The sequence below is a fragment of the Psammomys obesus genome, unplaced genomic scaffold, assembly GCF_907164565.1.
Source record: "Psammomys obesus unplaced genomic scaffold, mPsaObe1.curated_primary_1811, whole genome shotgun sequence".
Taxonomy (NCBI): domain Eukaryota; kingdom Metazoa; phylum Chordata; class Mammalia; order Rodentia; family Muridae; genus Psammomys; species Psammomys obesus.
In genome coordinates this window covers 1,401,580-1,418,689 of record NW_026594240.1, presented here as the reverse complement: position 1 = coordinate 1,418,689, position 17,110 = coordinate 1,401,580, and the positions used below count along the sequence as shown (strand labels likewise).

At 50.1% G+C, this 17,110-nt stretch overlaps 1 protein-coding gene across 2 annotated transcripts in view; it reads right to left on the bottom strand.

The window, feature by feature from the left end:
• Nucleotides 1-7,397: 7,397 nt before the first annotated feature.
• Copz1 (COPI coat complex subunit zeta 1) overlaps nt 7,398-17,110 on the bottom strand; it is a 24,340-nt gene continuing 14,627 nt past the window's right edge. The window contains exons 3-9 of one of the 2 annotated variants that reach the window (XM_055618320.1): nt 15,208-15,289; nt 14,527-14,618; nt 12,226-12,281; nt 10,779-10,856; nt 10,572-10,623; nt 9,276-9,314; nt 7,398-8,497 (exon numbers count right to left, since the gene is read on the bottom strand). In XM_055618320.1, the coding sequence (XP_055474295.1) occupies nt 8,450-8,497; nt 9,276-9,314; nt 10,572-10,623; nt 10,779-10,856; nt 12,226-12,281; nt 14,527-14,618; nt 15,208-15,289 (447 nt within the window). In that variant the 3' untranslated portion in view covers nt 7,398-8,449. Of the gene's footprint in view, nt 8,498-9,275; nt 9,315-10,571; nt 10,624-10,778; nt 10,857-12,225; nt 12,282-14,526; nt 14,619-15,203; nt 15,290-17,110 lie in introns of both variants that reach the window. The other variant, XM_055618319.1, reaches the window with a different exon arrangement.

The window sequence follows — 17,110 nt, the reverse complement described above, 5'->3', positions numbered from 1 at the left end:
AGATCCACCTGCCTCTGCCTCATGTGCTGGAATTACAGGCCTGCACCACCATGCCCGGCTGATGGATTTTTTTTTGTTGTTGTTGTTGCTTTTTTTAAAGATTTATTTATTATTTATACAGTATTCTGCCTGCATTTGTGCCTGCAGGCAAGAGGGCACCAAATCTCATTAGAGATGGATATGAGCCATGTGGTTGCTGGGAATTGAACTCAGGACCTTTGGAAGAACAGCCAGTGCTCTTAACCTCTGAGCCACCTCTCCAGTCTGCTGTTTTTTTGTTTTTTGATAAAGGGTCTCACCATGTAACCAGGCTGTGTGAAGCTCATGGTCCTGCAGCCTCAGACCTCTAGAGTGCAAATTTACAGGTGTATAATCCTTGCTGAAACCATTGTTTTTCTTCTATTTAATTTGAAACAGGCTGTCACCGTGTAGCTGAAGCTGGCCTTGAATACCTGATCCTCTTATTTCAGGCTCTGGAAGGTGGGGAATTGGTGTATGAGTCGGCATACTTAGCCAATGGAGCCTCTATCCTTATCTAAGGTGGGACGGGGTGGGGTACCGGGCGGGCACCATGACAGTACCTCAGATGAAATGTCTGAGTTGGGTTGACAAATGCCCTGCCTCATGTGGCCCCTTCCTATCTCCAAATGCCTGATTTAAGACAATAAAATCTTGAGAACTGAAATGAGAATAAAGGGGCTGGAGAGATGATGGCTCAGCTGTTAAGGGCACTTACCGCTCCTCCAGATAGACCAGGGTTCAAATCCCAGCACCCACATGACAGCTCACAACTGTCTGTAACTCCAAGATCTGACACTCTCAAATAGACATACATTCAGGCAAAACACCAATGCACATAAAATTAAGGTATATAAAATTTAAAAAAAGAATAGAAACACACACAAAGAAAGAGAGAAAGAGAGAGCCAGGAGCCTGGCTTGATAACCCAGAGCCTGTGTTTCTAGGTGTTCTCTGTAGCCCCAAAAGCAAGCTGAGGCAGGCCAGGTGGAGACCCAGCTACAGCAGCTGGAACTGTGAGGCTGAGGCCTGGCCAGTGACCTGAGAGGAGCTCCGTGAACCTGAGACCTCTGGGCCGGACACTCTTTATGTAGTGCTAAATTCTGCAAAGATGTTTCATGTAAGCGTAAAGCTCCCATGACGATCTATTATACTTTCTTATAAATGGGAAAACAAACACCAACAGGTTAATTTGCTCAAAGTCAAAAGGCTACTAAGTGACTAACTGTGGTTTGAGGGTAAAGTCTAACCAGAGCTGTTGCCAGCCTTAAGGACTACAGAACAGCTGAAGCCATATCATGTGAACAGGCGAACCCTAAAAGTCCTTCTTGCTCAGTCGTTCCAAGATTCTGAAGGTTGACCACTCTCTGAAGGCCTGTAAAGGGTTCGCTTTCATATTCCTTGAAGGCAATTCAAACGCTTCCTCAGAGTAGAAGGGATTGCAGTTAGACACTTCCTAACTTCAACTGCTGGGGGAAAAAATGGCTCAGAGGACACAGGAGTCCCGAGACCAAAGGACGGAAATCGGGCAAGGAAGCTGCTTTCTCACCCCTCGGGGCCCCTCTGCACTCATCTCCTAATTTCAGGAAAGGCTGAGTTGGGAGAAAGAGAACGGAAAACATGGCTTTTCTGGGCATTCTCTCTTGGGGCGTGCGTGCTCGAATGGGAAGTCAGTGCTTGTCCCCCTCCGCTCTCCCTGTCAGCCTCCCGCGCGAGCCCGCGCCCGGACGTGGCCTCTCTTTGTCCCTCTCCATCTGGGCGTCTCGCGAGCAGACCGCAGTCTCCCCCCCGGCCCGCGTCCCCCCTCCCTGCCCTCGCTCGGGCGCACGCTCTCTCTCTTTCGCTGTCTCCCGTAGACAGATTTATGGTCAGCCCAGAGCCTCCTATTGGCCGAGCGCTGACAGCACTTGATTTAACGCCACGTCTCATTGGCTGATCTTGACAGGCCGATTTACGAGTCGCGTTGCCATTGGTCCAGCGGCCTCGACGCTGATTTACAGCTCGGTGGGCGCCGGCGGGAGGGGGCGCGGTTGGGATGGAGGCCGCGCGCCCCTCCCCCGCGGCCGTGTCCTCGTCCTCGCGTGCTCGCCGCGCGTGCCCGCCGCGCCGGGAGCGGCTCCGCAAGTAGCAGGCTGAGACCGGTGGGAGGCCGGCGGCGCGCAGCCCGTGGAGCTTTGTCGAGACTGTAGCGCGGGGCCCCTCCCCCGCCCCACCCGCGCTCAGATTTACGAGCGCAGGCTCGGCCTTCAGGAATTAGGAATATTTATGCTTCTCTGAGAGTGAGGTTTGGAGGGTGATAAATAAGGGGCCGCCGGGGTGCCGTGGGGGCTCCTATTTCGGACGCGGCCACTTTCCCAAGGACCCCACCAGCGGCTCCCTCTCATCTCGAGCCAGAGGAGCTCCGGGGCTGTGGGTGGTGGGCTCCGGATACCAGTGAGTTACAATGGTACGGCCCCTGAAAGCCCCCTCCGACGCCTGCAGAGTTTTGCAGCAGAAAGGATGGAAGGCAGATCAGGGAGGAATTTTGTGAGCATCATGTCGTTCTCGGAGACCCTGGAGGGCAGTTAGCCTTTCTGCAGAGGATCGGGAGAAGTCTGCTCCTCCCGAGCCTCTAAGCTCTGTTGCTGAGGAATGAATGGGGGAGAGGCGCCAGTAAACTCAAGCATGTTTCTCGGGCTGACATCTCCCTCACAGAGAAGGGATTTGAAATCTCCCACTGAGTCCACAACCTAGATCCTTGGGAAAAGAGGCTAGGAATGTGGCGCCCATTACATCTCCTAGGAGCCTCCCGTCCCAACCTGTCCACCCCCCCTGCTAGCTGAGAATTAAAAACACTCCTTGCCCTGGGCCTCCAGGAAATGAGGGAGGGAAGGAGATCAGCCTAAGGATACACATGCCTTCTCCAGTCCTCAACCCCTGGCCGGCAGCGTCTTTGCTCTGAGCTTGGGGAGGTAGCAGACAAAGATAGAGGCCATGACATAAGGGAGGTCTACAGAGAACGGGGGAAGCCACCCTGCCCCATCCATGCCCTTCGTGACACTGGCCTCAGCAAGGATGGCCACAGCGTACATATGCACGGGCACCAGCTTGCTGCTCCCACCTCCTCCCAGTGAAAGGAGGAAAAGAGAAGGTCCTAGACTGGCCCTTTAAGAGCCACTTAGGGTCAGAAAGCCTGGCCTACACAGAGAGGAAGGAGCTGATGTCAGAAGACGGATGGGCAGCAAGATGGGGATTGATGCTAATGGGGGAGTTAAAGCTAAGTACCCAGACACTCAGAGGGCAAAACTGCAGATCTGTCTTCCTTATGCTCACCTCCCCCAACACCAAGGCTGTAAATCTGCCTCCTCAATCGGGGGAAGGGGGAATTAGGAAAAAAAAGACAGGATCTCCTCTCCCTTTTCCTGAGCCCCCTCCATTTCTTTTGTTTTCTCCCAATCCATTACTCTTCCCAGTAAAATTTCCAACTTCTAGCATTTCATCGGATATTGAGACAATGATTACTCCTTGTAGAGCAGTCTGAAAGCATACCCTAAGTTTTCCCTCACTAGTTCTGGGTAGAAATGGAATTGGGGGACTGGGGTAAAGGCTCAGCGGCTCTACCACCTTGCTCTTGCTTGGAGTTCACTCTAGTGTCTATCTTCTGGAAACAGTAAGCTAAGGTAGGAATCAGGGTGTTGGATGCCAGGGACAACAAGGTTCTGGGGGTGCGTCCAAGGGCAGCTAGGGGGAGCTTCAGGATCCACTCATAGAAGATACACAGTCTGGTTTCTCAGAGTCCCTTGGATTATACCGGCCTCTCCTCCAGCATGCCCTGTCTGCTGAGCGGACAGTCTCAGGCCAACTGTGTTTGCGTCAAAGACAGCTTCCCCTGCCCTTGAGTGTTATCTGAGGGAGGAAATGGCCTTGCAGGAGTGGGAGCTGGTAACCCCTAAGTAGCCCTGCTGCTTTGTCTTCAGGTGGGATGTGCCTCCCAGCTTTTAATCCCCTACTCCCTAGTGAACTGATGCTGGACTTGTCCAGTGAGGCCCTGTCTGCGTTAGAGAGCAGTCCTCTGTACCACATTTGGCAGCCTCCTCCCTGATCTTCCCAGCCCCAGGAATAACTGGAAGCCTGGTTGCCTCTGGTTTCCAGTCATAACAGGATGACCCTGGGACATGGGTCTCATCTGTTCCCCTCTTAAATTTTCTTTTAAAGGCCAAAAAATGCCTCTGGGGCATCTTCTCTGTTTCCAGAGAAAAGGGAGAAAGCCAGGTTGAGTAGGCACACTGGGGTTATGGACAGGAACCAGGAGAGCCCAGCTTTCCAGCTTCTAGCATCCGGCCCAATGTGCCCACCAGTCCCAGGGAGGTCAGCCCTTGCCCTCAGCCCTGGTCCCTGGCTGCTTCTCTACACTAGTGATAAATTCTGTCTTTGTCTCCCCTGTGACCTAGGCCCCAGGCAGACTGGGGGTCAGAGTCTGGAGGAGGGGCTGCTGCAGAAGAGAGGACATACAAGAAGAGTGGGAGGAGAAGATGGACAGGAGCAGCTGGTGGGCAGCCATGGGGGTGTGCAGTGAGGAGACGGGGCTTTCGATTATTCTGCAGATCCTGAACATTCCAGCAGGCTGTACTCCAAGCGAGAAAGCCAGCGTTCCTGAGAAGATATGGAAGTACCTTCAAAATGGAGCATGAAGAATGCTGGGCTATTGTGTGAGGTGCCTCGAAGGCGGCTGCTAAAAGAATAATATTATAGACAACATCCTTTTCAGCACCTCAGAGCCCTACATACGTGTGTCATATACACATGTGCACACACATGATTTATGACCTGTCAGCATAAAGCAGCCCAGGAGAGCCAGGCTGCCCCTTGCCTGGCCCCTTCCCAGCAGCCTTTTCTTGCTGGGTCTTTCCTGTCTCCACCTCCATGCTTTTTCTCTGCTTTAGCCCTGTTTGCTTTCTTTGTATAGGTTTCTCTCCTAGCTTGTCACTTTTGCTTACTTCTTTCCTCCTCTGCTTCTGTGCCTTCACTGCTTCTCTTTCCTTCTTATGTTCCTTCTCTCCTTCCCTTACTTTCTTGGACTCTCTCTGTGTGTCCAGTCTCTGGCACCCTGCCTCAGTTCTACCATGAACCCTGTTGCAAACCAGCAAGAGACCTTTAGGTGCCAGGTTACAAGGATGGATGGGAGGAAACCAGGCTCTAGACGGGTCCTTGCTTTAGCAGGATTCCAGTGGGATCTATTATGGCCAGGAAGTAGAGGACAGGGTACCTGGAGGTGAACAGAGAAAGAAGTGCCACTATAGGAGAGTTGAAAGGACCTAGGGAGACCCAGGAAGACATAGGGAAAGTACACCAAAGAAGGGCAAACACCAAAGACAGAAGGGCAAGGGCTTGGAGTCCCCAGGGTATTCGGGGTCAGACTGAAGGGGCATCTGTGGGGTTATTTGAAACGCCAATCCAGGGCTGGGGAGATAGCTCAGCGGTTAAGAAATGCTGATCCAGAAACAAGGCCTGGAGACCCAGCCAGAGACGTGAAACTAAGATCCACAACAGCCCCAGTCATGGGCTCTGGTCTACATAGGAACTCCTCAGAGGCCCCTGTCTAGTCCTGGAATGCTGGTTCAGTGTTCCGGTTCTGTCAGCCTCCTCCACTACCATCCTTCCCTGCTGAGGATGACATCAGCTCTGGCTGCCACTGTCCTCAGTCCTGCTGCTGATTTCTCTCCTAGGGGTGCAGCAAGGCCATCAACCTCCACCCACCCATTCCTTCCTCAGTCAGAGAGGGAGCCAGAGCTCACCCAACCCACCGCCCTACAGTGGGAATGGGAGGAGGCTGCCTGGCCTTGGTGGGAAAAGAGGGAGCGCAGGCATCAGGCGAGAGCCTGAAGGGCCACTGGAGGAAGAGAACTGCTGCAGTCAATCACTCAGTGGGGCTCCCTCTGCCGGAGCGCAGTGGGGTGGGAAACAGTGAGGCAGTGGGGTAGGGGCAGCAGGGGAATCGCCACATCTGGCAGGCAGGTGTCTGGCACTGCTCAGACTAGTCTCCCAGCCAAAGGGGGAGAAGGGAGGAGGGCCTTATAGAATCCCCTAGGGATGAGAGAAAGGTTCAAAACAGGAGGGGGAGGCAGACCAGACAGTCCAAGCCCTAGTGTGTCTTTCAGTAAGTGCTAACGACAAGTTCACAGTGTCACAAATATAAGTTGCTGGCCAGAGGACTGAGTAGGCCAAGGCACCAACATTTTAGCCCTGGTGGGAAACACAAGGCTGGAGAAACAAGCATAGAAAATCTGGGATTTGAGAATTGAACAGAGAACTACCTTCTCTGGGCTGTATTTACTCATGAGTCCTCAATTCTGTTCTAATCCTCCTCTCCCAAGCCAAAGGTTATACAGGCTGTGAGAAGCAGGTTAGGGGCTGAAGCTGGGCACTGCTTCTCACTGATCAGCCAGCCAAAGATAGAGGGCATCCTAGCCCTTCTCCCACCGGTGTCCCCACTTCCAGTGCAAGGCCCCAAGCAGGGTGGTCCAGCATATAGCTTTCTATCTGCTTAGGGGGACACGGCCCAGGTGCTTCACAGCTGCTGAGCCTCATTTCCAGGTTTCCATAGAAGAGGATGGCTTTCTCCCCTTATCTTTGTAGGTCCTGGAATTTGCAGACCCATGTCAGAAGAGTAGAGGTGACTGAGGAGACCCTTCAAATTTCAGTGAGAGGAGGAGTCCCTACACTGCCCCCTCCTTAAAATCCTGCAAAGGGGGAAAGAAAACCAAAGCATTCTCCTGTCACCGCGGCAACCATAAAACCCCCAGCTAAATCCATCTTGTGAGCTCACCGCCCCATTAAGATGCAGGGCCAGGCTCTGAGCCAGCCCAGCCACATTCATTTGTGCGAATAAAGGTGGAGGGGGGGGGAGGGGAGCGAGCTCTGGAGGGACGGGAAAACGGCGAGAAGAGGTTATTTACACCACCGTCCTGACCTTCTGGAGCAGCGCTGGCTCCGATAAATAACCCGCTCAGCGCCGTTTCAGAGGAGTGGGAGGTGCGGGAAGGGAGCAGGGGCTGGAGGGGAGCCCCCACGCAGGTGCGCGTCTCCGGGTTACTAATGGTTGAGGCGGGAGCAGGCAGCTGGCTTTGGGGGTGTGTGGGGGAGAACTCAGTTCCCCGAGTCTCCCACTGAGAAAATACCATCCCCACCCTACCCCTGGCGCCAATTTCCAGGCGAGGGGACCGAGAGATGCCAAGGAGGCAAACAGCCCTGTAAATTAGGGGTAGGGGGGACTGCTGGGGAGTCCCTGAGGTAGGAAGGAAGAAATATTATAAGAGGTAGGGCGCGCAGGGGCGGGGGGTGCTGGAGGAACAGGAATAGCTGCCAAAAAGGGGAGGAACACAACCATCACACAAAGGCAGTTTGGAAGAGATTCACTTTATTCCTCTGACGCACAGCCGCGTACAAGGTGGACCTCGACTGACTCCATTTCTTGCAGAGGCCGCCTCCAGTGTGACAACTTCAGCCAATGCATGGGACAGAGCGCTTGCTCGGGAATGCTTTTTCTAAGACATTTTCACAGGGATGTGGGGTCAAGGGGCAACATTACACTCAAGAACGGGAACCCAAGCCTTAGAGGAAAGGCACTGCACCAGACCCTCCACTTCCGGGAAAGGCTGAGGCAGAGAAGAGCTCAACAGCAGACTGCAGAACCAAGGCAGAGGAATGTGAGTGGAAACGCTGAGAAAAGGAAACACGTCAAGGCCCAAGTCATTAAGGCCCCTTCTTTCTTCTTGGAACTACAGCGGTTTTAGTTCCAAGGTCTGGCTTTGCTCCAGGGTACCAGAGGCCACACCAGACAAAAATCTCACGGTTTGATAAAAGCAGGTGGGTGTGGTACAGACCTAGAGTAGGATGTTCTCAGGCCAGATCAAGGTAGACTGCACTTCATGAGCTCCAAGAGCATATAAATCACTGTTCCTCTGCAGCTCTGTCCCCTCTCTAAAAGCTGTCCCCAATCTCTTCTAAGGCAGAGAACCAGGCAGCAGGAAGGAGAGAAGCTGCTGAGGCAAAGACTGCATGGCCTCTGCCACTCCACATCACTCCTAAAGGAAGGCGTCCTCCCCCCCTTTGCTGAATATATGGGCTGCTGGGATGAGGGCCCTTAAGGCACAGGGAGGAAAACACTCAGCACATTCTTTCTCCTGCTTTAATGATCTGAAGTAAAGCCAAGTAAAGGGCCAAGAAACCTAGGAGAGATTGTGGGAGTGGGGGCCACCACTGTAAGTAAGGAAGGGGTGTTTTTCCCCTGACTCATTCAAATCTGTTAGGGACTTTACTCCTAGGAGGGGGGGGGGGGCAAGGGTCCACTGTGATTCTCCAAGATGACCCTAAGAATATCAGTTGGAGACCTGGATAAGAAGTCAGAGCAGATGTGGGTTTTGAGGGACAAAGAACTGAGCATAGAACATCTTCATCGAAGGAGGGACCACTTGATCTGTTCTTTGGCTGACTGCAGCACCTGCAGAGACAAAGGCAGCACTGAGGGGGGCTTGCAAGCCACAGGGTGTGAGCAGGCTGAGGCTCTCCTTCCCCACACTTGCCTTCCCTCTCCTTAGAAGAACAGGGGATAGAAAATCCCAAGGGTGGAAGAATAGGAGGAAGCTCTCTAAGGCCCTAGAGGATTGTCAGTTTGGGAAATTCCCCCCGAATTCAAATCCACTGGGGGGATGAAGAGAGAAGAGGTATACCTGGGAGAAAAGAAAACAAAGCTGGGGGTTACTGGACACACATTATAAAGGGGGGGGGATTACACATCCAGATGGTGAGGATTCCTACTGGGCAAAACCAGAATCACTCGCATGCAAGCCCCAGGTCAGGCAGACTATCTGCAGTCAAGATAGAAGGATGGATCTGCAGAGCCTGCATATTCCAGAATATGCATTTCTAGCTCAGCCCTCATTTGAATAATAAGAGAAAGAGGAGTGTGTGCTATATGCACACAGACCATCTGCTTAAGGCAAGCCTCTGGTGGGGAATAAATCACTGTCTGAGGTATCGGGCAGGAAAGGTCTGAAGGGTACAGGGCAAGGCTTACAGTCAAGATCAAAGGAAAGGGAGATGAGGGTCTAAGGATACTGTTTAGTGAGTCCCAGCACTCTGGGATAAGAGGGAGCCAAGGAAGCTAACTGAGGGTGAGGTTTCAATTCAGACTTGGCGGGTTGGGGGCTCCTGCTAGTTAAATCTCTGTAGTAACCCTGTCCATGTGGAGAGGACAAGGAGGAGGAAGAAAGTCCTACCTGAGACACAGTCTGCTCTGTAAGGGGGACGTCTTCACCCTGCACACAAAGATAAGCAGTTAGACTGGAGCCTGATGGAGGAAGAAATGTTCCTTTAAACTGAAGCAAAGGAAAACGCTCTAAACTTCTCAGCCCCTTCTAAGGACTGAGCCACAATTTTATGTGGCCAGAGGGACTGTGAACACAAAAGGGTTATTTTATACATCTCGACTTTAAGGTAGGGCGACTACTTGAAAGATTTAATTCACTCCAAGTAATCAGCACAGTACCTGAGCCTCACCTTCTTCAACTCTGGGGTGGGAGACCTGATTCCCTAGTCAGAGAAGACCTTCCCTGAATATCAATATGGGGAGTGGGGGATATGGAGGGAACCAGGGTTAGTGTAATGGATCCCGCAAGGCCTGATGGGTAACGACAGCATGTTAATTTGAAGAAATAAACTGCTGCAACAGCAGCCTGAGACAGGGAAGGAGGGAGCCAGGGAGGGGGACCCTCTCTCCTGCCACATAGAAACATATGTTAGAGTAGAAGATTAAACTATGCAAATGAAGCCCATGGCAGTTAAGGAGAAGACTTCACTTTACCCAGCACTGGCAGCCTTTACTCTGGAGGTCAGGGCTGGGACATTCTGGGAACTGGAATCACTCCTCTGCTCAAGGATCTCTACACTCTCATCTTTCAGAGCAGACACACAGCTTCCTATGTTAACTCAGAGACCCCCATTCTGCTATCACTAGCACCAAGGTGGGCCAAGGAGCTGGCAAAGTACTTCCTGAGGCTCCATCAGACTAAAACATACCTCTGCCTCTGATAACTGGCTCTATCTTCACAGAGGCAACAAGCCAACCTCAAGTTCCTTTATAGTTCCAGAACCATGAATATTAAGATTTCTTTTACTTCTTTGTTCCTTCAACATGTTTACAATAAAGTGCCCATTCTGTGCAAAATGCCAGGTGCCACATTAGAAATATAAATGAGCTTGATTTGGTGGCACATGTGTGTAATCCCAACACTCAGGGGGCAGAGGCAGGTGATCACTGTGAGTTCGAGGCCAGCTTGGTCTAAAGTGGGTCCAGGATAGCCAAGGCTACATAGAGAAACCCTGCCCCCCCCCAAAAAAAAAAAAGAACAGAAATAACATTAATATAAATGAGCTCCTCTGCAACACTGAGAGAGAAAGGCCAAGAAAGGATGTGTGCATGGGAAGAGGACAGAAGTCAGCACGCCCTCATGAGATGGACCCCCGCTGCACTCAGCAGGCCGGGCTTGGGAGATGGGATGCGCATCCCTGCTTACCCTCAAAGCCGCCCGGTGCACCACCTGCTGGGGGTCACTCTCTAGGACCACCCTACAAACAAAAAGAAGATCGTTGCTTGATAGGTCCAGTCCCAAAGGACCACTTCATCCTGAGGTCAGGACTACTGGCTGGTCAGCTACTTTTCTGGGGACAGGGGCAGCTACCTCCCTTCCCCACTCCAAATCCAAGCGGGGCAGAGAACTCACCCTCCATCTACAATTTCATCCACAGCCAAGAAGAGCCCCTCCATGTTCTCCAGCAGAGCTCGCTTTTCTACATTTTTCCTGAACACCCAAAAGAGAAAAATCAGGTTGTGAAAGGAATCCTGGGCCATTGTTTGAACAGGGGATCCTAGGCTAGACCAATAGCTATCTACACTACTGAACAGTGATCAGAATCTTGACATTATGGGGGATTCCAGACAGCCAACTTCTGACTCCCAGGTCAATTATTCAGAGTGCTGCTACTGCTGAAGGTGCTTGTAAAAAAGACGTAGGAGGCAGGAGAAAATCTAGAGCTCAGAGCCTGGTGCTGGCGGTGGTGGACATGGCATGCAAATCCTCTGCACTGAAGCTCTGATAGCCTCTCTGCCGCCATGCCCCCCAATATGTTCACACCCTAAAACAAAGGCCAAGGAGGGGCTGGGAACAGCCACAGATCCAGTGGTTAGTGCATGTGGCCTGTCACAACCGTCAGTATGACTCTGTCTCTAGCTCACCTGACATGAAGTCTATTCATTCACCTGGCTGGGAAATAAATCACCCCCTTCCTGAGGAAACCCGAGCCTCTGCCCTGATGGTTTGTGGGCTGAGAGCGCCTGCTGCTCTACTGCAGATGGGTTTCATATGTGTTCACTTAGGAGCTGCTGCCAGTGAAGTTCCAAGCCGTGAGTGTTTTCAGAGAAACTATCTCATATCTTCTCTTGTTTGCATGGGAACAAAGGGCGACTCAGGAGGTAAAGCGGGCAAAGAACACGGTGGGCCCATTTGAGGAAAAGGGAAAGACTGTAAGGGCTAGTAATGGAGAACTGGTGGTGTTTCCAAAATTCCCAAGGTGGGGATGTTTCACCTGGGACACCTCCCTCATCCTTCCCCTCCTTCAAACCCAGAGGACAAGCCTTGGAAAGCTCATGGGGCTTAGGCAACATCAGGGTCACTGGACAGGACAAGAGCACGCACAGGTCATTGAGGTGATGTCTGTACTCCCAACTACTCCTGACGCTGAAGCTGGGGATTACATGTTCAAGGGTTAGCTGGGACACAAGCAAAGAGTTCTAAGGTAGCCTGGACAACTTAGTCAGACCTTGTCTGAAATTAAAACAAAAAACAAAATAAAGCAAATGTTTGGGTGAGAAGCTCAGTAGTAGGGCAGTTGCCTACCCTTGGTTCCAATTGTCAGTACAGACAAAGGAGGGAGAGAAAAGATGGAGTATTCTTCCTGAGGAAGAAACTCTCTTTTCTCCCTTAGTAAGAGAATTATTCCATGTGAAGACCATTCTCTCCACCTACCCCCTTATTCAGTTAGTTGTCCCAAATAGCAAGGCGAGGCTCTTACATTGAACCCATTCCCCAGTGTGTCCAATTTCCCACAGATCCCTGGCTCTAAGAGATAGATACTTTCTCTTCCAAGTTTAAACTGAGAGTGGTTGCTCACCTCAGCATCTGGCTCAGGGAGTCAAAGAGGCAGTTCAGAACAGCCATAAGCATCAACTGTTGAGAAAAAAAAGACAGAAGGTTTGAGGCCCTAAAACCGCTACCCAAAGCAGACCCTCCATTTTATTCTTCAGCAAAAAGCACAAGCTTTCACAAACGACAGAGACATAATTTGAAGTGCAAACATACCAGCAAACACCCTCTGGTTTCTCAGGGAAATGAGCTGTTAAACACTCCACAAGTGGAGACTGCTTTAAAGCAAAAGTTCAGACAGGTCTTTGCTGGCATCTTGGTATTCATGTATCCAAGTAGCTTAGTCATGTATTTCCAACACAGGGATTCTCTGTGTAGCCCTGGACTCACTGTATAGATCAGGCTGACTTTGAATTCACAAAGACCCATCTGCCTCTGCCTCCCTGAGTGCTGGGATTAAAGGTGTATGCCACCATGCCCAGCTGTGTGTTTACTTTTTATTAATTAAAATTTACTTTTATTTGTGTATTTGTGTGTGTGTGCCACAGATGTGCAGGGGCCCACAGATTTCAGAAGAAAGCACTGGATCTCCCTGGAGCAGGAGTTACAGAGGGTTGTGAGCTGCCTAGGTTGGATGTTAGAAACCAAACTCAAATCTTCTGAAAGAAAAGCAAGCATTCTTAACACCAATCTTTCCAGCTGCATTTTGCTTTTTTGAGGCAGTGTCTCATACAGCCCTGGTTGATCTTGAGCCAGCTATATAACTGAGGGTGACCCTAAATTCTGGATCACCCTGCCTATGCTTCCCAAGTGCTGGCATAACAAGTGTGCACGGCCATGTTTCTCTGCCTTTATGTCTTTAAAATTTTTTTATCTAATGTATGTACCATGCTTGTCTGCATCTATGTCTGTATACCATGTGTGTACAGTGCTCAAAGAGGCCAGAAGGTAGCACTGGATTCCCTGGGACTGGAATCAAACAGTTGTGAGCCACCATGTGGGTGCTGGGAATCAAATCCAGGTCCTCTGCAAAAGCAGCCATTACTCCTAACAGCTGAGCCATCTACCCTCATGTCTTTACAAAGCTACCTGATGGACTAGTAACTAGAGGAATCATTAGCCATGCAAGAGATGAAGCCACAGGAGAGCGGCAGAAGGTTCTTTTTAAAAATGGTACTCGGAGCCAGGGGTTGTGGTGCACACATTTAATCCCAGCACTCTGGAAGGAGACCTACGCCTATCTCTGTAAATTCGAAGCCAGCCTGGTCTGCAATGCGGGTTACACAGAGAAATCCTGTCTCGAAAACACAAACAACAAAAGCCAAATACAAGTAACTTTACATGGTTCTTTGTGGTTTGATTTCCTCATTGGCAAGCAAAGACAGTAATGCCACCAACCCACAGAAGTGCTGTCAAAGCTCAAACAATGCACTTCCCAGAGACACAGCAGAGCCCTAAGCAGGACCTCAAACTCTTATTAACTGTGATGGAAAATTATCTAATGATTTACCTGTCTTCCCTCCCAGAAGTTGCTACCACCTAAAATAAACAGTTTTTCCTGCATCCAGGAAGGTTAGGAATATAATCACAGGCCCACTTACATGAGAGTTCATCAACTGACCCCTTCGTACTGTATGGCTTCATGATGATCTAAGTACATACACATCCTGACACACACTGTGATACTTCGTCAAGTGGCCCTTGATAGCTCACAGAAGGAGGACTGTTGTGAGTTCAAGACCAGTCTAGCCTACAGTGTGACACTGTCTCAAAAATAAAACAAAACCAAAGAAATAACCAAAATCTCAAACACCGCTGTGTAGCAAAGGGTATTAAAAACATAAATGAGCCGGACATGGTGGTGCACGCCATTAATCCCAGCACTCAGGAGGCAGAGGCCCCGGTATTGCTGTAAGTTTGAGTCCAGGACAGCCAGGGCTACACAGAGAAACTCTGTCTCAAAAAATCGAAAAACAAACAAACAAAACAAAAAACAAACAGAAAAGTATATTCTAATTGGAGATGGTGTTTCACTCCTGTAATTTCAGCACCTAGAACATAGATGTGATTTGAAAATAACCTGTGTTATACAATAAGATCCTGGTCCCCTTGGGGGGGAAAAAAGACCTAGGTAATTTCCTTTCTGGACTGATTCTCTGGCTAGGCCATTTCTACACAGCTGACAGAGCTCTCTGACAGACCTCTCTATGACCTTGCCAGATAGCAGAGGGATGTGCCTCTCCAAAGCCCCAAGTCAGTGGCTGTCCCACCTCTATGGTTTCAGTTTCAGAAGCAGCATCAGAGGTAGCGAATGCGAAGGGATTCTCACCTCATTTTCATAGGAGCTGCCAATCACATAGAAATAGAGATCAATGCTACTTTTATAGACCACCGTCAGCCCTTCCAACAGGGCAATTTCACCTGGGGAGAAAGCAGAAACTGAATGGTAGGAGAAGAGAATACAGAAGAATTCCCATGGGTTCCTGGGGCCAGCTGCCTGGGCCAAGGAAAGGCTGGCTGTAATGACCTCTAAGTCCTAATGTTATCTATTGTTTTGAGGGTTAGCAGAAGGGACTTAGAAACTAAGGGGAGTCTAAGTGTGTGCTCTCTAAGCCCCCACCCTGTACCTACTTTCCTCCCTGTGTATGAGGAGAATACCAGCCGATGCTTCGGAGGTAAAAATGCAGAGCGGTCACCTTTACAGGCTTCCATTTACCTGCCCTAATGGATGCGGTACAATAAGCAGAGCTGCAGTTAAATTTGTCAAGTGAGGCTCATAAATCCAGGGACTAGACAGGTAGCTAACAGCCAAGCTTCTAGCATGGTATTCCCGCGTGAGGTACACTCACCTCCCCATTACATTTCTGAAGAGTTTATTATATGAGGGGAGGAGGAAAAAAGAAAGAGGAGGCCGAGTCATTTTATCTTTTTTCTGCAGTCCTGCTGACACCCCCTTGCCATAGTTCCTCCCCCCCCAGGAACAAGGGAATAGCAAAGGAGAATGACCTACTATCCGTCCGATGGGTCTTGTTGAAAATGTTCTTCTCAAAGGCCTTTTGCTCCTTGACACTTGGGTAGGTGTCGTCATAGTACTGGTGGAGGGAAAGGAAGAAGGGTAGTGTCATCATAGCCATGAGCTTAGAATGATTGGTGACTGTTCTACTCTGTGATCTTGTATGTCTCTCCTCCAAGGCATGGGATGAAAGAGGAATACTGAGCTAGAGAAGAAAAACTACAGAGGCAGGGAATGGGAGTGAGTGATGGGAAAGAAGAAAAGAAGTGCTTGCTGCCAAGTCTCACTACTTGAGTTTGATCTCTAGAACCCACATGGCAGAGGGAAGAGATAACTCCTGCAAGTTGCTCTCTGGCCTCCTCCAGCAAGTACACACACATCCATCAAAAAAAAAAAAAAAAAAAAAAAAGGGCTATGCTGTGATCAATCCTACAATTCTAAGTGCCAGAGACCTGCCAGCTCTCCTGAGGATACGCACTTCCTAGGATGACACTGCCTGTGTCAGGGACAGTGTGGAGAAATGAGCAACACTAGATGCAGGGAGCACATGGAGGCTTTCACAGACGCCCTCGCTGCAGGAAAATTGGGGGTTTTGTTTTTCTTTTTCTTTTCCATGTGGTTTTTCGAGACAGGAATTCTCAGTGTCTTCCTGGCTGTCCTCACTCTGCAGATCCACCTGTCTCCGCCTCCTGAGTGCCCAAGAGTTGGGAGTAAACGTGTGGGTCACCACCACTCAGCTGGAAGAGCAGTCTTCTACTGAGCGATGGAGATAGGCCATACAAATCTCTTGCACAGCGTGGCAAGTCCATGCCCTGTGTCCCGCACAACTTTGTCTTTGTGCCGGCTGAGAAGAGGGGCAGTGGAGCATGTCACTGAGTCCACTCCCAATGAGGGGCTGGAGGTGCAGGCCACTAGGCCGCCTGCTCTTTAGGGGCTAATCCATCGAAGTCAGCTGAAGACCTGTGACAGGTCTGGCATTTAGTAACTGGATAACGGTTTCCAAAGGTGTCCTGCACAGTTACATCCAATTACAGGGAGGAACAGCTGGTGAATTCTAACTAATCTCCACCTGCTGATTGATTTATGCTCTGCTCTCCCAGAGTTAATACACCAGAGACAGAAGACATTTCTACAGGAGGGGGAGAGGAGAGGGGTGTCCTTTCTCCTCTCAATCCACCCAAAATTAGCAACACCTCACTGGGGCAAGCAGCCTGGTGAAGACTAAAAACCTAGGGCTACAGGTCAGAAACTGGAGGACTTCATGGAAAAACTAAGGCTGAGTGAAAAGGTAAGAGGGCCAAGGATGGAGGGATAGACAGAAAGAGCTTCTAACACTGAGACAGTGTTTTTTTTTTTTTTTCTGGACTAAGGTTCCAAAGCTCTTCCCTGCCCCATCAGGGTAATGGAGGAAGTTCACCATCTGATCCCAGCAGACAGGAAGCACTCATACTAAGAGACAGATTGCCAACTTGGGTTTATCTGGAGTAGTCAAGGTAAGATGGAAGAATTCTCAAAATCATAATACTCCTGAAGAATTTGAATTAGTAGGGTCAATCCCAATATTTAAATCTCCAATGTCGTTGCCTGCCTTTGGATCTCTTTCCCCTAACTGGGCTGCCTTGTCCAGCCCCAACTGGAAGATGCACATAGTCCTACTGCCAAGGCAGGTTGATATCCATGAGAGGCTTCCCATTTACTGAGGAGAAAGGGACAATGGGAGATGGGGGAGGGGAGGGAGGAAAAGAGGGAGGGAGAAAGGGTAGGAAAGAAAGAGGAGAGGGAAGGATGGGGGAAAAGGAGGGAAGGAAAGCTGTGATCAGGATGTAAAGTAAGTTAATCGAAAGGAAAGAAAGAAAGAAAGAAAGAAAGAAAGAAAGAAAGAAAGAAAGAAAGAAAGAAA